At 36.8% G+C, this 26,439-nt stretch overlaps 1 protein-coding gene across 9 annotated transcripts in view; it reads right to left on the bottom strand.

Moving 5' to 3' along the window:
• The window catches only part of STAU2 (staufen double-stranded RNA binding protein 2), a 304,415-nt gene that overhangs the window by 110,992 nt on the left and 166,984 nt on the right, over positions 1-26,439 (bottom strand). For all 9 annotated transcript variants that reach the window (XM_068525601.1, XM_068525600.1, XM_068525596.1 and 6 more), the window contains one exon: positions 19,323-19,630. In XM_068525601.1, the coding sequence (XP_068381702.1) occupies positions 19,323-19,630 (308 nt within the window). The remainder of the gene's footprint in view (positions 1-19,322; positions 19,631-26,439) is intronic.

Below are 26,439 nucleotides of genomic sequence, written 5' to 3' on the forward strand. Positions count from 1 at the left end.
AACTATGGGATTTGCCAAAGATATAAAGAAACATGAATGGGAGATTTGACAGAGCACGGGGGAAAGTGGTGACTAGAGAAATAGTCATTCCATGTTTATCCCCCCACTGCACTGAGACTGTACCCTCCAAACAGATAAAAATATGTAAAAAATATAGGAAACTACTGTTTGAGGACACAATTTCAAATTAAACAAAAATTAACAATATATAGGTAAAAAGCCTTAAGAAAGAATCATACTTTACACAATCAATCCCTCATAAAAACAAGTTTGATATGGCTCCTCAGTTATTTATTTTCTTCTTGGACATAAAAACATTAGAGTTCATAAAATTGTGAATGTCAAAAAAGAAATGTGTGAATGACATTTTAAAATTCATCCTTCTAAATCGAGAAATGCTTCCTATGATTCAAAGCATCAGCAGAAGCCAGGAATCTTAGAACTCTAGGCTAAAACAATTAGGGTAATAAAACTCCATTACATTCTATAAAGCACAAATCTTCAGGATTGATGGGTGAAATATTTCTGCTACAACAAAGCAGTGTTTCTACAAATATGGCCCTAAAATTTCCAATATACAATGTCATGGACCTTGATTCTGATGAAAGAAAAATGAATAAAGATAATTTTAGAAGATTACAAAAGTCACCTCCTATGTTGATTTTAAGATTTATTGTTTATGAATCATATCATTTTGCTATCTTTCATACTCTAAAATGTAAGCAACTAATCTTGATTTTGTATACTGTTGCTGCACTTGCTCCGGATTTAAAACACCATCAACCAGAGCAAATTGACATTTCATTTCTTTCTCATGAACTTACAAAAATCATTCCACTGAAAGATGGGTCAGAAATTTCAATATATGTCAATTAAATAATGGTGCTTCCTTTGAAATTTGCAAATCTATAACAATTTTTATTTTAAAATAAGTTCCCTAGTTTGATTTGTAACCACATAAACCCAGATGAGATGCTATAATTGCACATTCTGATCATGATTTTGCCTGTCTAGAGATTTCTTCTCCTTGAAGGGAGAGATACAAATCACTTCAACTATTCAGATAACTTACAAAATAAAGAATTCAAAGCTCACTCAATTTGTGATGTTTTTGTTTAAATGGCAAATCTTAACTTGATTTGAATAAATGATCCCATTCCTTAAAAAAAAAGGAAATAAAGAAAAATGCTATAAGCTTTAAAATAATTTACATGAAAAGCTACATATGTGAATTTTTTCATGCTCATCTGAAAACATGAGGGGGCCATTCAAATGAAAATTTAAATTTCCTTCCCCCTACCTCCAAAAACAGTTGAATCAAATTGTTTCCTGCAGGGCTGAGAAATTCCTGATGTTATAGGACTACTAAGTATTTTACTAATCTCATCAGGGAACTGGTTAACTGCTTGTCTGTTAGATGTTTTTAACGGTCACCCCCTGTGGGACAAAAATGAAGAGGGTGTGAAAAAGATCCATGTTTAAAGAAAGCTCCTCATTAGATCCTTAAGGAAAGATAAAGGCCTGTACATTCACATGTGAGAACACAATCACTGTATCAAGAAAACATGCTTGATTAGCACACCTCAGGTTCACAGGTTTACTCCACGGCAGCAGGCAGGGATCACATTGTAGCTACTGCACAGAAGCCCTGCAAGGAGGGGTAAGGACAGCACAGAGCTAAAGGGCAACAGTTTAGTACTAGATCTGAAGATACTCAAAACATGCTTGATTCTTGCAGAGCCTGCACACTAGCGATACAAAAGACCTAAATCTTTATTAACATGAAAATCAGCATATTCTTGGCAAAGCACAAAACAATACTGCTTGACAAATATTACACTAGTAAGTAGGGTAAACTGGTATTAAACATTTCTTAACTACTTTTTTAGATGACTTGAGAACGTGTAAACCATCTTACTCATTTGGGTTAACTATGGGCAACAGTACAAATCTATGTTATTATCTATTTATAATTATCGAATTAGTTTTTAAGTAATAAATAAAAATAAATAAATAAAAAATAAAAGGCATTTCTCCATGAAAAGCACTTAGAACAATGCCTGGTTTATGGTTAGCATTAAAGTAAATATTAGTCTTATTATTAGAATAACACATCCCATAATAATACAATAAATGACATGATGTATAATTATGAAGAATAATATTACATTAGGATAATGTCACTGACTTTCCCTAAAGCTTCTTTCCCCAATCCTTTTCATAACTAAAGGCAAGTCCTTTGTAACTAAAATGTAAACATATATTTAACATGCTCAGTCATGTATTGAGTGTTTTAACTGTATGAGTAATCTGTTTTACTCTGCATGCAATATGCTTGCCACATTAATGCCTCTAAAGGGACAAGTGAATGAATGAAATCACATTATACAGACTGAGACTCAACTTGTAATTATCTTTTCTCTCTTTTGGAAATTCTATGCTCAGGAAAAGCTTTGAAAATTGCATGCCTATATTTGCTGTACAAAATCTACCAGTGATATACTGATTTATTTCTAGTATAAGTAACAGATAAAAACTGTCTAACAAATGCAACAACAGATGTGCTGCCAGGATTGTTAAGGAAGATAACTGCATTCTAACTTTAAGTGATGAGTTTGTACATGACACAGATCCTAAATTTTTGTTCACTGCTTTTCTGTTTCCATTGACTATGCCAGTGATGGTCTTAGGAGACAGCTAATTAAGATGTAAATTATATATATACACACACACACACAAATATAGTTATTTTAGTTTTACACTTCCAGCAAAAGAAAACACTAGGTGATTTTTAAGTCTACACATCTACCAGAAAAAAAGCCTCCCTCTTTTATATAGTATGTACTCATGCTTTGATACACTCACACACATCCATTTACAAACTGCATTAAAATCTACAGGCTTGGGACTTCCTTGGTGGTCCAGTGGTTAAGAATCCGCCTTCTAATGCAGGGACATGGGTTCGATCCCTGATTGGGGAACTAAGATCCTACATGCCACGGGGCAACTAAGCCCATGCCCTGCAACTACTGAGTGCACAAGCAAGTCACAACTACAGAGTCCATGTGCTCTGGAGCCAGCACGCCACAACTAGAGAGAAGCCCGTGCACTGCAACGAAAGATCCTTCACGCAGCACTGAAGATCCCATGTGCCGCAACTAAGACCCAACACACCCAAAACTAAAATAAGTAAATAAACAAATAAATATTTTTTTAAAAAATCATTAAAATCTACAGGCTTTGCAAATAAATAACTTTTTTTTTTCCTGTTGGAACGTGTCTTTTTTTTTTAACATCTTTATTGGAGTATAATTGCTTTACAATGGTGTGTTAGTTTCTGCTTTATAACAAAGTGACTCAGTTATACATATACATATATCCCCATATCTCCTCCTCCTTGTGTCTCCCTCCCATCCTCCCTACCCACCCCTCTAGGTGGTCACAAAGCACCGAGCTGATCTCCCTGTGCTATGCAGCTGCTTCCCACTAGCTATCTATTTTATATTTGGTAGTGTATATATGTCCATGCCACTCTCTCACTTCGTCCCAGCTTACCCTTCCCCCACCCCGTGTCCTCAAGTCCATTCTCTAGTAGGTCTGCATCTTTATTCCTGTCCTGCCCCTAGGTTCATCAGAACTGTTTTTTTTTTTTTTTTTAGATTCCATATATATATGTTAGCGTATGGTATTTGTTTTTCTCTTTCTGACTTACTTCACTCTGTATGACAGTCTCTAGGTCCATCCACCTCGCTACAAGTAACTCAATTTCGTTTCTTTTTATGGCTGAGTAATATTCCATTGTATATATGTGCCACATCTTCTTTATCTATTCATCTGTTGATGGACACTTAGGTTGCTTCCATGTCCTGGCTATTGTAAATAGAGCTGCAGTGAACATTGTGGTACATGACTCTTTTTGAATTATGGTTTTCTCAGGGTATATGCCCAGTAGTGGGGTTGCTGGGTTGTATGGTAGTTCTATTTTTAGTTTTTTAAGGAACCTCCATACTGTTCTCCATATTGGCTGTATCAATTTACATTCCCACCAACAGTGCAAGAGGGTTCCCTTTTCTCCACACCCTCTCCAGCATTTATTGTTTGTAGATTTTTTGATGATGGCCATTCTGACTGGTGTGAGGTGATACCTGATTGTAGTTTTGATTTGCATTTCTCTAATGATTAGTGATGTTGAGCATTTTTTCATGTGTTTGTTGGCAATCTGTATATCTTCTTTGGAGAAACGTCTATTTAGGTTTTCTCCCCATTTTTGGATTGGGTTGTTTGTTTTTTTGATATTGAGCTGCATGAGCTGCTTGTGAGTTTTGGAGATTAATCCTTTGTCAGTTGCTTCATTTGCAAATATTTTCTCCCATTCTGAGGGTTGCCTTTTCGTCTTGTTTATGTTTTCCTTTGCTGTGCAAAAGCTTTTAAGAGAAATAACTTTTTAACAAGGAAAACTTTTTCCAAGGTCAAAGGAAAATTACAGTTATACAGGCACTCAGTATACCACCAAAGTCAAACATGAAAAATCTTCTCCCAAGAGGGCCAAACAATTCTACTACTTTTCATGTATTAAAATTCTGCTGTATTTACTATCACTTCAAAAAGTGGGTATCAAAGACCTTACAAATCTTTTCATTACATACTGGTTTAATTCATAATGGCATTTAATGTTTTTTTACAGAAATATTGGAATATTTTCTTCCTACTCAGGAATTATAGATTTTAGAAACATACTATATTTGTATTTAAAATATAATGAAATTCATGATGAAAAGACCATTTATGACTTCTGCTTCCAAACAAGATGGAATAGATTTACTTTTCCCTATTCTTTCTGCTAAGCATAAGTAAAATCCCTTGATATATACATAAAACAAACATAAGAGGACTCAGAAAGGTACAGAGAAAGAGGAAGACCAGGTAGGGATTTCACGACCCAAGGAACAACACAGTGGTGAATTCCTGGTTTTTCTTTTTGTCTTATTTATCCTGGACTGGGTGCTAGAATAGTTAGCACCCTGGAAATGTCAGTGGGTATAGGAAAAAAAGCCGCAAGAAAGCCTGCTCTCTCTAACCAAAGGGCCAGAAAAAGAATAACGTAAGCAAGAGAGAAAATGTTTAGACAATAACTGCCCTCCTCCAGTCAAACACCATTAAAAAATGGCACACCCCCGCATCCTCACCCCCATCAGCAAACTTCAACTGGGGAGCCTAGACTTCCACTCTTGCCAGACTGGAATGAAGTAACCCAATTCCCCTACTAAGGTGATGACATGACACAGAAGGCTGAATGAGGAGTCAAGACTTTCATGCCTGCTGGATTCCCAGGCTTTTCAACTTTATCTGGTGATGTTAGGCACCCTACCCCTTCTCACTGGAGTGGTATCAGGAGGGGCATGGTGGAGGGTCAGGACTTCCACACCATCCAACTGTAACAAGTCCCCTTCCTCCCACCAGGTTGTCAACAGAGGCTAAGTGGGGAAAATGAACTTCTACCCATACCTGGTAGTAAAAAGGCAGCACTCCAATACCCAACTTGGCATACTGCCAGAGGAGGCTTACTGAAACAGAAGACTTAAATAAGATACAGAGACTTATTATACCCATAATGTCCAGGATTCAACAGAAAATCATTCATTATATCACAAGAACCAGAATAATCTCAACTTGAATGAGAAAAGACAATCATGAGATGCCAACACCAAGACAGCATAGTTGTTAAACTTATCTGACAAGTGTTTTAAAGTAGCTATCATAAAAATGCTTCAAAAAGCAATGACACACATACCTGAAACAAATGAAAAAAATGTATAATCTCACCAAAGAAACAGAGATATAAGAAGAACAAAATAGAAGTTTTAGAACCTAAAAACCAAAATTAACTCAATGGATGGGCTTAACAACAGAATGGAGAGAACAGAGGAAAGAATCAGTGAACTTGAAGATAGAAAAATAGAAATTCCCCAATCTGGACAACAGAGAAAACAGACTGAGGAAAAATGAACAGAGCCTCAAAAACATGTGGGACCACAGCAAAAGATCTAATATTTGTGTCATCAGAGTCCCAGAAGGAGAAGAGATAGTGATTGCAGCTAAAAAAGAATTTGAAGAAATAATGGCTGAAAAGTTACCAAATGTGGGTAAAAGATATAATACGCCTACAGCTTCAAGAAGCTGAACAAACTCCAAATGTGATAAACACAGAGAAACCCATGCCAAGACACATCATAATCAAACTTTTAAAATTTAAACTGCTATCCTGGAAGCAGTGACCTATAGAGGTAAAACAATTTGACAGTAGTTTCTCAACAGAAACCATGGAGGCCAGAGGAATTGGAACAACATTTTTTAAGCACTAAAAAAACTGTCAACCCATCATTTTATATCCAGCAAATATATCCTTAAACAATGAAAGGGAATGTAAAACATTCTCAAGTGAATGGAAACTGAGAGTATGTCACCAGCATACCTACCCTAAAAGAATGGCTAAAGTAAGTTTTTGAAACAGAAGGGAAATGATAAAAGCAGGAATCTTGGAACTCCACCGGGAAGAAAGAAAGAACACAGAAAGTAGTAAAAATGTTGGTAAACACAATAGACTTTCTTTTCTTGAATTTTCTAAATTATGTTTGATATTTGAAGCTAAAATTATAACACTGTCTGATGTGGTTCTTATATATGTAGAGGAAATATTTAAGACAATTATAAACTGAGCATATAAGGCACTGAGAAGAGCACATCACTTCTGTGATATTCTTACCAAAATGCACAACCTCAATCAAATAATGAGAAAACATCAGAAAAACCCAAATTCAAGAACAGTCTACAAAATAAGTAACCAATATTATTCAAAATTGTCAAAATCATGAAAGACTAAAGAACTGTTATTGATTGGAAGAGACTTAAGAAGCATCACAACTAAATGCAGTGTGGGATCCTAGACTGGATCCTGGACCAGAAAAATGGCATTAGTAGGAAAACTGACAAAATCTGAATAAGAGTTGTAGATTAGTTAATAGTATTATGTCATCATTAATTTCCTAGTACTGACAAATTTATGTTATGGTTATATAATTGTTAACATCAAACTCTGTAGTATTTTTCTGCTTTTCTCTAAGTCCAAAATTATTTTTTAGAGGCCATTTATAGTAGGAGAGAAAACCTTTAGTGCTTCAGAATAAGGGAGACTTGAAAGAAGCCAAGAGGCTATTAGAGGAGAAAATAAACAAATTTTTCTATGCATATCAGAATTTTATACTAAAAGAATCTTCAAACACAAGAGAAGGGAATCAGTGGAGACTAAATTATCTCTTAATTAGAAAAATTAAGTCACTGAGCAATGTGGTACTTTCTATCTCTGATATGGGAAGTAAAAAGGTTGCAGAAAAAATTTTTTCAAGCATAAAAGCCTAGAAAATTATAATATCCAAAGCACCATGAAAAAGAGAAGTTAAAGGTTCCTCTTTAAGTTAGAGTTTTAGGGAGAAAAAAATGTGTAATATAGGCCTATACCTGGGAAGCCTACCAATGGGGACCAAGAAACTTGAACCGAGAAATAACAATAAATGCTACTGATTTGCAAAAGGTAAGAGGAAATAAGTTGCTGCTTAAACTGCAAATCCAAATTGGTAGCAAACACCACCTATGACAGAATATTTTTTAGCTATTTCTATTTTAACTCTAGGAAAGTACTGTTATTACTAACTCAACGCCCCCCACACCCCACATTCACTTTATTACAGAAAGTTTCCACTGAAAGTCTTCTAACAGGGAGCAGTAACCACCTAAAAGCCAATTCTGTTAGGTTCTTCTTTGACAGAGAAGTTATGGAAAACCAAGAGAGGCTACTATCCCAGAAGCCAAAAGAAGAGAAAGTTCAATATGAGACAAAGTTTGGAGTCTGAGTCCATCCAGGTTAAGGGTCTCAGAAAACAAAACTCAAAGTATGCAGAGGAATGTAACAAAACCCAGTCTCTATAATGTACCATTAACAACAGTCAAGATGCAATCCAAAATTACTTGATCTAGAATAAATAGGAAAACCTGACACATACTCAAGTGAAAAGGCAATTAATAAAGACTGAATCCAATATATCTGATGTTGAAATGAACATAAAAGGTGTTTAAACAACCTATTATAACTATTTTCAAGGATGTAAAGGAAAATATGTCTAAAATAAATGAATGAATAGGAAATATCAGCAGAGAAACAGAAACTAAAAAGAACCATATGGAAAGTCTAGAAATGAAAATACAATACCCAAAGTAAGAAAAAAAAAAATCACTGGATGAAAGACATATAGAACTTATAGATACACAGAAATGATAAAATCCGAAGTTCAGAAAAAATTTTAATGAATAAAAGCCTCAGGATTCTCTGTGACAATATAAAAAACGCATGTAAATGGAGGGAGAGGAGAGAGAAAAGGTAGCAAAAAATTTATTTGAAGAAAATATGGCCAAAAATTTCCCAAATTTGATGAAAGCAATAAATATACCAATTTAAGAAAGCAATAAATATGCAGTGAGTTCAATAGTGGCCCCCAAAAGATATGTTCAAGTCCTAATTTCTAGTACCTTTAAATGTGACCTTATTTGAAGTAGGATATTTGCAGATATAATTAAGTTGAGATCATCCTGGATTTAGAGTGGGCCCTAAATCCAATGACAAAGTATCTTTGTAGCTTTCCCATATTTTGAATTATTTGCTTAGGACAGATGTCAAGATGGCCAGTTAGTAATTAAGTGATTAATTAATTAATGGGTGTATTCAGTGGTATTTAAAAACAACTGGTTGTGTTCCAGTTTCTGGTAATGGCAGTATAAATTCACCAGACAAAGCCTCTTGCAGATAACAATACACGATGTAGACAAAATAAAATATCTGAAGACAGTGGAATGTGATGAAAAGCAGGCAGACATCAGGGCAGAGTTTTCCCCTAAAAGACCAAAACGATATGGAGTAAGAATTGTGAGTTTATGGCTTTTTTTTTGCCTGAGGGCATTCCTTGCTTCCTGTAATTCTATTGGTAGAAAACTGCAGTCTTACCAGCTGGAGACAGCAGTGGAAAGAGCTTAGGGGTGGCAGATGAGCTGGTCACTGAGGGAAGAAATTCTAGAAATGAGGTAGCAGCAGACGTGGTGAAACACTAAATCTGAATATAAACTCTACCCAAATCCCTGGTAACTACAAAACTTTACATGTACAGGAAAGACACTAGAAGACCTGACGTAGAAATAGGCAGAAACCAGGGAGAAGTCTGTTAAGATCTAAAAGTCTGACACTTTTTTGATTGAGTGCAGTCCCTCAAGTGCACACAGCTCAAATGACAGAAAGCTAAAGCTTTACTAGCCTGAAGTATCAGAGGACATGGGCTGGCAGATCAGCTGAAAATTGGGGGTTGGGGGGGGGGGGAATGCTAGAAGCTAGGAAATGCAAAGGGTGAGCTCCAAAATCTGAGCCTAAATGTGCCCAAATAATTAGGTAGGCACAGAAAGACTGCAAGAGGAAAGGCTGCAGTTGGAAGCTGAAAAAACTAAGTGGAAATGTCAGCTGAGGGATATCACCACGGTGGAGGCAAAGCTTGAAATTTTAGTCCAGGCAACTTAACTGAATACTAGACCAAAAACAAAAAGAAAAACAATAATCTACAAAAGAAAAGATGATCCAGAGTTGCTATAACATATTATCCACAATGTCCATTTTTCAAACAAAAATTACAGACATGCATAGAAATGGAAATGAAGCGTATTCATAAATGAGGTGGTCAACAGGAAACTGACTCCTAATGGGCCCAGATGTTGGGTTTAGATGACAAAGACTTCAAATCAGCTATTATAAAGATGTTCAAATAATTTTTAAAAATGTGTTCTCAATGACTATACAGATATGGAATCACAACAAAGAAACAGGAAAAAAAAATGAAGAACCAAATAGAAACATTAGATTAAAAAATACAATAACTGAAGTGAAAAATTTATTACATGGGCTCAACAGCAAATTGGAGAGGACAGAGAAAGTAGTCAGTAAACCTGAAAATAGATCAACGGAAGTTACACAATCCAAAGACGGAGAAAAATAAACAGAGTCTCGAAGACCTGAAGGACAGTATCAAGAGGCCCAACATATATGTAATTGGAGTTCCAAAAGGAGAGGAAAGAGAAAAGGGCAAAAAAAATTTTTTGAAAAACCTAGCCAAAAACTTTTCAAAACTAGTGAGAAACATTATCTTAATCTAAGAAGCTAAATGAATCCCAAGCAGGATTAAAAACAATCCTAGACATAGCACAGCCAAACTGGTGAAACCAAAGATAAACAGAATATCTTAATAGCAGCTAGAGTGAAACAACACATTACAAATATGGTGCAGAAACAACGGGTTATCCTATGGGAAAAATAGGCTTCAAGTCTCACCCATACCATACACAAAAAATTAAATAGATATCAGCATTAAACATAAAAGCACAAACTACAAAATGTCTAGAAAAAAATCAGAGAAAATCTTTGCAACCTTGGGGTAGTCAAAAATTCCTTAGATAGGACCAAAAAGGCACAGTTTATGGGAAAAAAAATGTAAACTTGAACTTCATCAAAATTGAAAACTTCTTTTCCACTTTTCAAAAGATGCCATTAAGATAATGAAAAGACAAGTCACAGGCAGGGAGATAATATCTGCAACAGAAAGGGCTTGTATCCAGAATGTATAAAGAACTCTGATGATGCAATAATTTAAAAAAATCGCAACCAGAAACTGGGAAAAAGATGTGGAAATTTCACAAAGATACATAATTGGCCAACAAGCACAAGAAAAGAAGTGCATATTATTGGTCATCAGGGGAATACAAATTAAAATATCAGTGAGATACCACTGTACCCTTCACAGAATAAAACTGATCATATCAATGTATGGAACCCTCATACAGCACTGGTAGGAATGTAATATGATACAACACACTGAAAAAGAATCTGATAGTTTCTTGTAAGCTTGTATGTATACTTACCATGTGACCCAGGAATTTCACTCTGAGGTATTTTTCCAAGAGAACTGGAAACATGTCTGCACAAAATCTTGTACATGAATGTTCACAAACAGCTTTATTCATAATAGCCCCAAACTGAAAACAACTCAAATGTCCATCAACAGATAAACTGATAAATAATTTGTGGTGTACATCATACAATGGACTAGTACTTAGCAATACAAAGGAACAAACTACTGATATACACAACATGGACAATCTCAAAAACATTACAGCCAGTGAAAGAAGCCAGAAACGAAACTGTTCATGCTGGATGATTCAATTTTTATGAAATTTTAGGCACAACTAATCTTTGTGACAAAAAAGATATCCTGGTTGCCCAGAGCCACAGAGAGGTGAGGAAAACAGGCTACAAAGAGGCACCAGGGAGTATTTTACAGTAATAGAAATATTCCCATCTTGACTGCGGTTGTAGTTACATGGTGGTATACATTTTTCAAAACTCATCAAACTGTATAACTAAAATGGGTGTGCTTTATTGTATGTAAATTATACCTCAGTAAGGTTGATCAAAACATTTCAAAAGCATAGTTATCTGATACAACACTTGGAGATACTAAGTCACTGCTCATACTTCTCATAAATAATCATAATTAATCTCCCAATTAATTTCCAAGTAATTGTAACCTTAGGAGACTAACCCTTTGAATTTATCACATGTGTTCAGATGTGATTGGCTGTCCTTCCACTTCCCCCTTCCCCCTGGCCACACTCCACATCCCACCCCCAACAATCCCATCCTAATGTCAGCTTCATGAGGGCAGAACCCTTGACTGTCATTTATGCTATACCCTCAGTGCAAAAAATGCACCTGGCCCATGGCAGGTGCTCAATATACTTTGGTTGACATAATGAATGAATGAATCCCTTACATTGTTAGTATTCATCAGGAATCTCTTCCTAGGCCTTTACCCATTTTCCCTGGTCAATCTTTACTACTTTTATGGCTTCAATTACATATGTACATCGATGACTCCCCAATCTCTGTGTCCTATGCTCTCTTGCTGATCACCAGACCCACTGATGAATGCCTACTGGACAACTGCCTTTGAAAGTCCCACAGGAAACTCAAATTCGCCATGTTTAAAATGGAACTCATTAACCTCCTCTAAGTTTATTCATCACATTCATACTAAAAATAAAACCTTTCCTAAAACATTCGCTTTACCTTCCTACTTTACTTCATTCTCAAATTCTTGAAATGAATGGTCAATTCATCCTCAAAGAGTCTCTAATTACTCTTCAACACCATTTAAATGTAGCTTCCATCCTGACCAGGACAGTGAAAGCATCCTCACAGAAGTTAGCAGCCGAGATCATTTAATTCTCTCAACTGTACCGTGGACGCTTGCACCTCAGCCCCACTCCTCAACGACCATTAGCTTTGCTTAATTCGATCTTTGCTATTTCTCTACTGGATTCATGCAAAGTCACTCTAATTGGTCTTTCTGCTACCAATCTCTTTTTTGTCTAGTTCCTCCTCCACATGCTTACAGAATTATCTTTCTAAAATACTAAACCAATGTCACTACCCTTTAAAAAAGAAGTTGGTGGTCTCTGCCTAACAGCTAAATTCAAATTCTCAGCAACACACGTCTTTTCAGCCTACTTGCCAACCACTTCCACTTTGAACTCTTAAGCATTTTCTAAAACACCGTGCCCTTTTGTCTTTAGTACTCAGCTGCTTCTGCCTGCAATTTCTTTTCTTCTTATTCACCTTAAAAGTCTATGTACTTCTTAAAGCTTATTCAAATGTCCCTCTGCTCTGAATTCTTCTTAATTCCTTCAGTCAGAGCTCTTCATTCCCAGCCATGATTCTGGACATGGCTAATCATACCTCAAGTGATGACACTTATTACGTGGGGCAGGCATTACCTACGTTATTTCCTGCAGAATGCTACAAATATTTAATTTTTTTTAAATTAAATTTTTGTGTAATGTTCAAACACTGATCCCTGGAGACCAGACTCAATTGTAATAGCGGCCACTCTTCTGTATATTGGTTTCATTTTCCTGTCTGTCTGTCTCCAACTTGACCATAACTCTTCCTGTGCCCACTGTCTGGTATGCTACCTGGCACGTGTAGGTATGTATTAAGTATCTGCCCAGAGTGAATAAACAAACGTTCCAGTTCCTGTTGTTCAGCTAAATCAATTCCAGTATTCAATGAGATGATATTCTATAGCCAGATTAACTTCATATCCATCCAATTCTTCACGTACATACTGAAATGACTGAAAACTATTCTTAATGCACTATTTTTCTCTTAATAAGAGTTTCTGAAGCTGTGAACTGTGTATCCTTTTCCAACTGTAGTCCTTGTTTCTCAAATGTTCCACTATAGGACTTGATTCTGAACTTTTCTTATACTTAAAAAAATGACAATACTACAGATAAAAAACATTTTAAAAGTTTTTCAAATATCTCTTATCTCTGACAGTTGTACCTGCTTTTTGATGTGGCCATGTCAAGGCGCCAGAACTTTCCTGAACCTAAAATCTATAAGGGTTTAAAATTAACTAATAATTCTCTATGTGGAAATGAGTAAACTGCATTACTAATAGGATGTTTTACTTCTGTAGTCCCTCAAATGTGTATTTACATCATAAAGTTATATCTTTGAGTAAAAACTAAAGTTCCTTCCGGCTCAAAAGAGAATTCTTAATTGACTCAGGCTCAGTTGTGTACCTAGTGGAGGGCATAAATAAATTTATTAATGAAATCTATGACTAAACCAAAACAATACCCAGAAGACCACGGACTACCACGAACACTAGTCCTACCTTCAGGGATCAGGCTTCAAACACTATACAATAGCTGGATTTAAAATTAAATAAAGATTTGTAAGCAAGAAGCAAAAACGTACCAGGCACTTCTGCTGCGTCACAAAATAATGTATGTAATGCCTCCTTCACTACCTGATACATAACGAGGCAGTCAATAAATGTTAGTTTCGTTTCCCTGTTTACTCATATATCTCCTAATGCCCCTGGTATGTCAGAGTAGTTTTTTTCCGTGTGCAGAAATCTTTTACATGCAGTATTCCACATACTGTTCTCTTTCTCAAGAGTTGTCCTGGGTGAGAAGAGAACAATATAGCTGAAATTTTAGATGCTGTCATTCATGAAAAAAAAATCTCAGCCACAGCTGAATGCTGGAGAGAGGGAAGTAGATAATTTCAACATGACTTAGAATGAACATAGGTATATAGATACCAGCCTGACATGTACTGACATGTACCTGATGGGTACTACAATTAATCTTACGTTGCTAAGTAAAAATCACATCATTGCCAACCTTTTCTAGCAAAAGGAAATGAAATTCACCTTTAGATGAAAAATAATTTCCTTTTCTTCAAATTGATTGAAGAAATAATTGATTATTGGTTTTCAAATAATTCCAAATAGAATTCTCATGCTGACTTGAAATCTCTTCCGATACAAACAGAAAAGGCCACAGATATTTCTACTTGGGGATGGCACATAATGGCAACTATTTTTTTCTGCACCTCAGCGGCTCATTTCACATCCACATCAAAGTCACTGTGTTAGGACAGCTCTTTTGTGTTTGTATATTACTCTTTCTTTGAAATACGTGTCTTACTATGTATGTGCTGGCATATCAAGGCTCAAAATGAGTACCTTTGTCTTTCTGATTACATTCTGCAGTGATTTAGAGTGGAGTTAGTTAGTCCTGAATAGTTTATGCAGTAATAATGGACTGTTTACTTGAAGCCTGATTGATTCTTATTTGTGTTACTGTTACTCATCACAGTATATTTTCATATGGATCAGGATTTCTTTCTTCAAATGTAATATTTTTCTCTAAAGAGTTGGAAATTTCAGCGAAGTAAAAGGTGACCTATAATTCTACTGGTTTTTATGAAGTATGGTTATGCGATATGTAGTCTGCGTACCCTTGAGGGTTTGGCCAAGTATATCAAGGCCTAAAGAAACCAGACAATAAGTCAGTTTTCATGAACGCAGGCTGCCCATTTGAAGAACAAACCTGAGTTTTAGGGTCCCTACAGGAAAACCAAGCCTTCAGGAGAATTCTTCCAATTTCTCCAAGGTCTTTGAAAAGCAGCAGAGGCTAAATCCAAGAGGGCTTTTTAAGAAGTGACTATAAATCAGAGCAGAATCTCTTGACCCCATGCTAAACCCATATATATTTTGCTCATTGTACTCTGAGTAATTTCTCATCACTTCATACATTGTGTAACAGTGTAGACGAAAATTTGGGCTCAGAAGTGACACGGTGAGTTATATGTTTCAAGGACAAATTAGAAACGGGGGAAAAACATATTTCTAAGTGGAAGAGTATATGTATATGCATGATTTCTTTCTCCATATTTTCCTATTAGAAATCTACAAAAGTTTACTTAAACTGGTCTTTAAAAAAAAATGGATCCCTTACTCTTCAAAAAAACAAGCTGCAAATAGCCACTTTGATTATAAATATATGGATTACAAAAAGTGAGGTATAGGGAAAATAAGAAAAAAGAGAAAGGAAAAAGGTTGATTCTCAAATTGGGACACTCCCCATGTCCCCCAGCTCAGTGTAATCTGTACTAAGGTCGTATTGTTAAAATATGCTATGTGTCATACATGTCAAAAATAAATATTTAAAAGAAGCTCATAACCATAAAAGAAGTCTGCTATAATCATACTAAACTTCAAAAAAGGAGATATATTATTATAGTTGAAATGTATTACGTTTGAATTGTATTTGAAAAGAAAGTTTTTAATTAAATAGATATTTCTAAGCCTTCTACTGACATTCTCATCTTGCTAAAAATGGCACCAGCATCATAAAACTCACAATAATGAAAAGCTCCCCTATAAAACACTCCTTGATTTTTATAAAATAAACTAACTATGGTTTAACTAAGACACCAACTAAGGGCTTCTTTACATTCTTTATGTGAGAAAAACAAATCTAGTTTATCACATTTTACTCTGAAGGTTTTAAAAACAACACTGTTCAGTAGATGATAATCACAAGGAAGGGTACAGACTAAAAGATTAAAATTAAATCCATCTGTCAAGGGTAATTTACTAAAATAATTCATTTTAATTTCCAATCTAATCATTTTCTAATGACTCATTTAAACAATGAAACTGATTATAGTTAATTATACAGAGAGATTTCTAATATAATTGCATGGAAAAGCATATTAAAGATGGAAAAACTTAGAATAATGTAAATTATAACACAACAAAACAGTCTTCTACTTCAGCTCAAAAGCAGAGCATTTCAAAAATGTCTCTATAACAGTTTTCTTTAGAAAGCTGAATGATTTTGAAATATTTTGGCATTGTAATTAAAGGGTATCAAGGTACACACCAAGGAACCCTGAACACTACGGTATAACTACATTTCAAATGAATTTTTATGAAATGCATAGAAGTTATAGAAGCATACTAACTGGGCTGGACAAAGTCTGAGGTTCACAGAACTACTGATATAAAACCTTCTTCTTCTAAAAAATAATAAATCAATAAGAACACTCAGGTTTTAAAAGAAGATAATAAAAATGTACTCAATAAAAATTCAAAAAATAAATATTCATTTATGATAGAGATCCAAAGGCTTGCATCTAAAATGTGATTAAAAACTTTAGGTGAGCCCAAGAAAGGATAAAAGAATTACTGAGAATGTGCAAGTGTTCAGTCATATTCTGACCTATGAAGTCAGCTTTATTAATAATAACTTTAATTGTATAATAAATTATTCTGTAGATTTAAGCAAAAGGATGTGAGTTTAATACCTACATTCTGGTGAGCAAATAAGCTTTTTGTAACTTATAAATTTCAATTAATGAAAAAAATTTAAAAGTTAAAACAACGTAGTTTTCAGTACACTAATGTATTTTTTTACTTTGTAATACAATATAGCTGTCACATACAATGGCTCTGGTAGGCTTAAATCAAATGTCAGTGGGCACGGAAGGCCAGAGAAGGGTTTATATACAATATTCAATAAGCAATAATATCTATTCAGTGTACAGTAACAAAATTTTAAAAGTACTAACCTAGAAATACAGAAAAAGAATTTATTGTTTTTAAATTCCAGAAATGAAAATAACATAACAGCATGTCATCCATAACAAGCTGGCCCTATAATTTCTAAACTACAGTCCAATTAAAACATTTAAGAAATAGAAACAATCTACATGTTTTTCTACCAGGTAAATATACCTGAGAAAGTTACCTATAAAGAAGGAGGCTTTAAAACTCTTAACCACAAAGACTCTTCTACTGTGACATTATGAGGACGTGCCGGGCACCTGACGGGGAGGGAAGCCATTTCCCACAGTCTGTTCACCACACACTGCAGGCTGCAGCCCGTCAGCAAAACAATATTTCATAGCAACACCAAGCTCATTTGACCAAAGCAGCACAGTAATGTTTTAAAACCATCTGCTTATCTTCATTAGTATGTAAAAATCACCGTACACAAAAAATTTGGAAATGTTTAACGTGTCCATAGATAAGAGTGTATTATCTCAGCATAAGCTTTAAAAAAAAAAAAAAAAAAAAAAAAAAAAGGTCTGAGTAGTCAGCCCAAATATAGGAGAAACAGATTCTACATTTTGACTAAAGTAAAGGTATTTTAAAATTATAGTTGTTGTCATTGCTAAGAATTAACAAATAAATACAAATTTAAAAATTTAAGTGGTTCTTCTGGCAGCAAAATTACATCTACCAGAGTAATACCTCCAACCAAAAAATCAGTTCAGAGCTTGAATGCAATTTGTGCTTTGTTTCTATAAAAATGCAAATGCAGTGTTACTTTCAGACATTTCTAAATGACTAGATTTGTAAATAAACAGTGAATTCCTTTTCATCACAGTTTATTTCTAGTTCACCCTATGCAGATTATAGATAGAACTAAAAATTGCTTAGTTTTTTTTTCCAGTACTTTAACTGTGTGAATCAAGGTCCTTTTATTTTAAACACTGATTTATTGTTATTCTTAAGGTAAACAACGAAAACAGTTCTAAAATTTTATGTTTAAAATTTCAGATGACAGAGCCAAAAACTGGTAACAGCTTTTTAGATTTCATATTAATAGCCTAAGTAAAAACACTCACGACTACCTGGCAATAGATTTGAAAGAATCAGGTTTCTGCGATGAGAAACAAAAAAACATGCAAAATACCCCCTAAAACACATGATCTTCTCTCTTATATCTAAATTTGTAAAATTTTTATAAATACATTTTCATTCTACACAATACAGATCTTCTAGAGCATTTCTAAAGGAAATTACAGTTTTTGGTCTTCAGGAGTAAGACTAAGATGGAAAGGGGGGTGAAAATAATGAAATCTGAGGGAGCAGTCCGCTCTTTCTACACAGAAGCACGCTGCTGTTCATTCAGTCAAGTGAGCGATTACAGCTCAGTACAGGATTTTCAAGGCAACTAAGAAGTCAGAACACAGGTATTTCCTCTTCCTAGAGTTAACAATTCTTTAAAAAGTTCTACTCTTAAAGGATTGTTGGTTTTTTTTTCAAAAGGGAACACTGACTAAACGGGGGGAAAACGGTTTCCAGCCCCAAATTCATATACACAACAAGCGGACTATAAGCTAGATTTAGACTGCCCGGTGAGACAGACTTGTTGGTACCGTCTAAGGCAGGTGCTACCCTAGATGGTTCAAAACACGATCTAGTAAAACGATACATGTTTTTATGCCTCAGACAACTAGAAAGCATTTGTCACTGTTCTAATACCATGTTTAATTAACTCCTAAGATAATAGACTTCTAGGTTGTTGTACCTTAGTGGTATACCTGAATCATTACTAGCAATAGAATGCCAAATTCAAAGCTGCTACGAAAGTAAAATCATCATTAGAAAAAACCCTACTGTAAAATGAGGGAGGACTTAGGGCTAAATACTAATACCAAATGTATGAAGGCAGAATTTTTGTTTGGGGAGGAGAGTGAGGGAATAGATGCACCCAAGCAGAACACAGAACAGAGAACGAAAAGTGTTTTAAAAAAAAACAAAAACAAAAACAAAAACAGAAGAAGAAGGAATATGGAGGAGAGCCAGGCAGCAAAAGAATTACTGGAGAGAATGAAAAATCTTTAAAGTGAGGCATGTGCACATGACTCGTTTTTCTGTCCTCTGTGTTCCTAGTAATTTACAATGTAAGTGGCATAGGAGTCACAATAGCAGGCAGGAATGAGCTTTCTGATGGACAGAGATGAAGGATTTGGGGCTAATGAATTGTTTTGTTTTCTTGTTTTTGTTTTTGCTTTTAATTCATACCTGAAAGCCTTGAATCCTTGCTAAATATTCCAGCTGTTTTGAAGGTTGTACTGGAGAACAAGGGGGAGTAGGAGAACTTCCTTTTAAACCTATGGCTTCAGCTGTAGGAGATGTTCCATTCATAAGGAGTTCCCTGGCAATTGTAGCTGAACTACTCGATGTGGGAGATATACTGAAGAAAGAGCTTGAGGGTTGGTTCATATCTTTGGGTGACAAATAGCCTAGAGTAGTGCCAGAGATTACTTTGTGGCGGCTGGCTTCCATCTCTTGATAAACATCAGGAGACAAATGAAGAATTCCTTTTGGAGCTACAAGTAAAATAAAGGAACATTGTTATTACACGTAAAATAAGTGGAACAGAAACATGTTATAGCATTATTAACTCAAGGATTTCACTTGACACAGTGACCGAGCAGTGAGAAACGCTGTTAAGCAAGCGTCTTCCCCACGCTTGCAGAGGCAACGGCAGTCTCCGATTTGGAGGTGAATAATGTATGTTTCAATATTCCTAAAACCATTAGTATAAACAAGCCACAAAAGTGACTTCAGGGGAAAGTGTACGTGGTAGGGAAGCTGTGGAGGAAGACAGGTAACTGGTGTGTAGAAGTGCAACACGGGATAAGATTAGGAATGTGCAGGGTCTTCACCCTGCAACTTAATCTTTTATGATCTTATAAAAGAGATCCCTAACATGGATTTTGCTGCAAAATCCCTAACATATGCAGCAACTGAGACACAGTGGGTAAAAATGAAGGCTGGGTCAGTCCAAACCATCTGAGGAATAAACTCATACATCCGACGGCCTACTGGTGTTCTCCTATGTCCCACCGTCAACTCTATCTCATGAACACGTCAAAAAGCGACAGAGCATCTCCTCCCGCAAACCGTCTCCTATGTGGCTTATCTCATCATGATACCACCACCCATCTGCTCAGCTGCCCAACCTAGACTCCTGGCAACCATCGTTGAGTCACCCACAAACAAGTAGCTACCGTGTGCAGTCTAGAATTTGCCCCATCATCACCAAGTGCATTAGCTCAAGCCAGGCCACACACAGGTTCTAATATCAAGAGGAGTGAGCCTGGGGCTGTGTCATCAGTTGGCAGGGTTGTAAACATATAAAAGCAGCACTTTCCTTTGACTACCATTTGTCTCAGAGAGGTTTCAAACCACATTTCACACTGCTTGTTCTAATATCTTTGGATCAGATATTAATGACTCTCAAATCATGATATCTTTTAAAATCACTGATAAATCACCACCTTTGGAGAACGTGCTCTGAGAGACGCAACTTAATTCCCTTGGTCCTGCCTCTTCCTTTCCCACCACTAACCTCCTGATTCAAGCCCTCAGTGTTTCTGGCCAGGGTTACTTTAACAATCACTGAAAGCTTCAGCGCTGCTAGTCTCCCCAGTGTCCATTTCCCAAAATGTGTTCTATAACACAGTCTCCCAATATAAGGGTTCCATGATAAATAAATCAGGGAAATAATGAAAATTATATCACCCACAAACATCCCTTTTGGAGGATTAAAAATGCACATTAGCACAGTAAAGAGTGAGAAGTCCAGAAGAACAGAAATCTATTCAACTTGGTTTAACCCAGGATTTCCCACATTTATTTTATGTCCAGGCTTTTCACATAATATTAATAATATCTAACACTGGGAAATGCTAAGACTAGCCCTTCTCTTACTTTAAAGTCTTCACCGGCTCCCCATCACTTACACTATAAAATCTAAACTTCTTAGGATGACATATGAAGCCCTCAGTGCCCTGGCTCCTCCTCACCTCTCCATCCTACTGAAATATTCATGCAGAAACCATGCTCCCATCATGCAAATATATTCACACTTCTTCCAATACTCTGGCCTGTTTGATCCCATCATATCTTTATTTCTATTGTACACACACACACACACACACACACACACACACACACACCAGTTAAGCTCTGACTACTAGGTTCCAGGCACTGAGCTAACCAATACTGTCCTGACCTCCGGTCACCCTCAGTCTCTCAGGAGAGGAAAATGCAAGGGATAAATAACATAATGTGGTAAGTGCCTCTGTAGAGGTGGGTTAGGGAGCAGTAGGAGTGGGAGAGGAGAAGCACCAGGAGCTCAGGAGAGGCTTCCTGGAGATGGTACGGACAGCGCATCTCAATGCATGAGGAGAACCGGGCCAAGGAGGAAGAGGACTGAAGGCAGATGGCAGCGTGAGCAAATGCAGTGCCGAGCAGAGTAAGCCCAGGAAAGCAAGAAGCGGGAGGTGCGAACTGCAGCAGGGGAAGGAGGAGGCAGGAAGGGGCCGAGCTCCAGGAGACCTCATCCTGACGGCATTAAACATAAAGGAGTTGCTTTTAAAAATAATTTATAGGGCTTCCCTGGTGGCGCAGTGGTTGAGAATCTGCCTGCCAATGCAGGGGACACGGGTTCGAGCCCTGGTCTGGGAGGATCCCACATGCCACGGAGCAACTGGGCCCGTGAGCCACAACTACTGAGCCTGCGCGTCTGGAGCCCGTGCTCCGCAACAAGAGAGGCCGCGATAGTGAGAGGCCCGCGCACCGCGATGAAGAGTGGCCCCCGCTCGCCGCAACTAGACAAAGCCCTCGCACAGAAACGAAGACCCAACACAGCCAAAATAAATTTTTAAAAATATAATAATTTATATATGGGACTTCCCCGGCGGTCCAGTGCTTAGGGCTCGGTGCTTCCACCGCAGGGGCTTGGGTTCGAACCCTGGTCAGGGAACTAAGATCCCGCATGTCGCACAGCGCAGCCAAAAAAATAAAGAAATAAGTCATTTATATAGCTTAAAATAACATATCAATCCTATTTTATGGATTTACTTTATGCCTTTGTGTTTGTTAGCTTTATATCCAGGAAAAATTTCAACAAAAAAATTTAAATAGAAAACATATGCACTGGAAAAAATACAGATGGATCTCACTAGCCAGAGGAAACTACTTTTACATTTGGCTTTAAAAATATACTTTTAGTCTTGTTTCCTATATACTTTCTTGTTAACTTGAAAAAATAAGTTAAAACATAAAAATACCACATGATCCTTTTGTTGTTTACAAAACAATATACTTTCATTAATAATTTTAAGGCTTAAATTTTCATTATATGAATTGTTTCCTCAAACAATTCCGCATTGTTGGACATCTAATTTATCTCCTTTTCATGCAATTAAAACAATACAGTGAAACACATTTTTTGCAATTACATCCTTATTCACATGAAGATTGATTTCCTTCACTTAGAAGCAGAATTGCTAGTTCGAAGAACACGCATTTTAGTTTTTCTGACACTAACAAACTGCTCCAAGTTGGTACAACTCCAACAGCTGTGCCAATTTCACGCTTCCATACTAATATATGCAAGTTTCTCTTGCCTATTTTGGTATTGGACATTATTATTTAAAAATCCTTGCCACTGTTCTCTGTTAGCGTCGGTAAGTGACAAAGATTTTTTTAATAATATCTAATACCAAAATAAGAAAAAAAGGTACTTTTAGCCCCACCACCTGACATCTGGGGAGGTGAGAGGAGCTGGAGATTTGAGTTCAGTCGTCAGTGGTCAGCAGTTTTATCAGTCATGCCTACATAATGGAACCACCACAAAACCCCTAAATGCGGAGGTTTGGGAACCTTCTGAGTTTTGAACACATCCACATGCCGGGAGGATCGGGCTCCCCAACTCCATGGGGACAGAAGTTTCTGTGCACTACAGCTTTTTTTTTTTTTTTTTTTTTTTTTTTATTTATGGCTGTGCTGGGTCTTCGTTTCTGTGCGAGGGCTTTCTCTAGTTGCGGCAAGTGGGGGCCACTCTTCATTGCGGTGCGCGGGCCTCTCACTATCGCGGCCTCTCTTGTTGCGGAGCACGGGCTCCAGACGCGCAGGCTCAGTAGTTGTGGCGCAGGGGCTTAGTTGCTCCGCGGCATGTGGGATCTTCCCGGACCAGGGCTCGAACCCGTGTCCCCTGCATTGGCAGGCAGATTCTCAACCACTGCGCCACCAGGGAAGCCCCTAGAGCTTTTTGAACCTCATCCTGTGTACCTCTTCATCTGGCTTTTCGTTTTAAATTCCTTTATAATAAACCAGTGATAGTATCTTCCCAAGTTCTGTGAGCTCTTCTAGCAAATTATCGAATTTGAGAAGGGAGTCGTGGGAACCCCCTGAATTTATAGCCGGTTGGTCAGGAGTACAGGTGGCAACATGGGACTTGTGACTGGCAGAAGTGGGGCATCTTGTGTGGCGGAGCCCTTAATCTGCGGGGTCTGTGCTAATTCCGGGGAGTGTCAGAACTGAACTGTAGGACACCCTGTTGGTGCCTGGAAAATTGGAGAATGGGTTGGTATGGGGAAAAAAATGCCTATACATTTGGTATCAGAAGTGTAGCAAAAACAGTCATAGGTCAACACTGATCAAACTGTACACATATGTGCAGTTTATTACACTTCCAATTTTATCTCAACAAAGTAAAAATATTTGCCAATTTGATTAAGTGCTATGTCATGTTATTAATTTTTTTATTTTTTCACTAGCTGCACAAACACCATATGTAATTCTTACTTAAAAAATAACTTAATGTATGACTCTAAATTCTACACTCAATATAAGAAATAAGGAAACTAACAGCATTATTTCAGCACTGCTATTATACAGAAGTAATGGGCTTGCCAACAGCAATATTATAAAGCAAAGAAAATGCTCTCCCAACACTCAAGAGAGGCATTACATCACAGTGTAAGAACTCATGCAGAGTACAGGCTCCCTTATTCTACAGTAAAGCCTGAATTGACTTTTCTTCATGAATAAAGAAGATTCCTTTCTGCAGAGCTCAAGTGATGGAACAGCCATTGAAAGAGCGTAAAGGCACATGTGGATTTATGCAGTCAACTACCAAATGATTTTCAACATGAATATTTAGTAACAGTGTTTGGATCAGTCACAATTCATTTAGGTTCTTCCTGTTGTAAATTTAAGTCATTTTTCAGTAGGGTAAAGACCGAAAAGCAGATTCAAAGGGTAAGTTCAGATATACATATTTAAGGACTTTCAACTGTCTCCTGAAAAACTATATCCATTTATACTTCTATTAGCAATGGGTGACTAAACCTGTTTTCCTACACGTCTGTCGAAACAGGTTTTAGTTGTTCTAAATAATTACTGCCACTCTACAACATTCATTGTTATATTAATTTACATTTATTTGATTACTGCACAGATAAACTTTCTCTCATGTGACCACCTCAGGCCCAAGCCTTTTTTCCTGTTGGCTTTGACCTCAGTTTTGCTCATGGCCTTGGAAGGTATTCCCTTGCTCAGGCTTGTTATATCTGTTATATTTACCCTCTATCTGAAGATGTCCTGAACCCATTCTCCCATCATCTATCTTCTGTCCCTGATTTTGCCTTTAATACTCCCATCTTAATACTGTCGATCTGAAACCACTGTACGTGGCTACACCGCAGATACAACACTGGCACTATTCTAGCTCTTTACACGCATTATCTCATTTAAACCCCACAACAACCATATGAAATGGATTTTTATTTCTCTATATTATAGATGAAAAAACTGAAGCACAGAGAAGTCACAAAACACAGCCAAGGTCGTATGATTAGCAATGCTAGACTTTAACTCCAGGTAGTCTGTCACTAGAGCTTGGATACTTAAACATTACATTAAATGGCCCCCTGAAAGAACAAGAAGAGCACAAAATGCAATGTCCAGCCAGTTCCAAACTCCTAGGTTTAATCCAGGAAGTAAACTCCAAGCCCGAGGTTGACCCAGATTGGTTCCACAGTTGACCAATGTCATCATGGTTTTTCTTAGATGTTCCAGAGATTGCCTCACCAAAATCTCCCTAGATTATACGATGTTCATACAGGATTTTAAAAGCCCCAACTTGCCAGGGACTGCGACATCTTACACATAAGGAATGCCAGGCCATGGTGGCCTTTTTACTTGTTTTCCCCATTAGGTTTACGCTTCTCTCAAATAGGTGTGTAAACCCTCCAGCACGCAAAGCCTCCTGCAGCATTTTCCTGGAGCTCCAGTTCTTACTGGAAGAGCTGGAGGGGACATTTTGAATTGAGATCTCTTAAAAGGTCTTATCATATGTATAGATACACAAACTCAGCAGAACCTGGCCTTTTGATGTTCACTAACATCATAACTCTCCCAGAGGCTGAAGAACATAAATGAGTAGTAAGTGGTATCAGGGGTATCAGAACAACAGGGCAAGTCAACGGAGCAAGAAAGATAATGTCACTTCACTGGTACAAGTGGTTAATATTAGTCTATAAAGAGGGATTTCTCTGCAAGTCTGTGGAATGAACACATAGCTATTGCTTAATAAAAAGAACTTGTCACTTTTTATACCAGAGCTCTGAGAGAGAAATCTTACTGCTTGTTTCCATAAACTACCTTGAATTCTTGCCACAATACTGTTGGACTAAATGTCCTGTTTATAAATACTCAAATACCCAACCAGTACTCAGGTCTACTTCTGTCACAGTGAGTTTTTCATAACAAAAAGTTACAATTCACACAGAGGTAAAATACTTTCGTAAATGAAAGAAAGAGCAGAAACGGTGGTGGGTTCTTCGGACTGAGATTTAACACGTGTGGGTAGACTCTGCTCCTATGTAGACACCATCAAGGATGACTCACCACATTTTAAGAAGAAAGTCAATTATTTGTATGTGTTTTGAAAGCTGATGTCTCAGAATTTTATTCCTTCTCTGATCAGACATTTTGTTTAGTACTACCTCAGAAGCCAGCGTCCTGCTTCCTGATTGGCATCAATTATCTTAAAACACACCCCAGTTTTTGAGGGTGTGTGCCTGCCAATTTAGAACTGGATATCTCAAAAGTTACTTGGTTGCTACTGGCAAAATAGATTCTTAATGAGTTTTATTTTAATCTTCTCTTGTCCAAAGTTTCAAGTGGCAGCCAGGTACAAATACATTATGTGACTGGTTTTCCTGTTGTAAAAGTAAAGTCCACCTCTCCTAGCATTTACTACTCACTGAATTTCCCTTGTGTGTCCTGATGGTGGCAAAATCTCATCATTCTAATCTGTTTAAAAAACCTTATCTTTAAA

The sequence above is a fragment of the Eschrichtius robustus genome, chromosome 17 (genome assembly GCF_028021215.1).
Source record: "Eschrichtius robustus isolate mEscRob2 chromosome 17, mEscRob2.pri, whole genome shotgun sequence".
Classification (NCBI taxonomy): Eukaryota; Metazoa; Chordata; class Mammalia; order Artiodactyla; family Eschrichtiidae; genus Eschrichtius; species Eschrichtius robustus.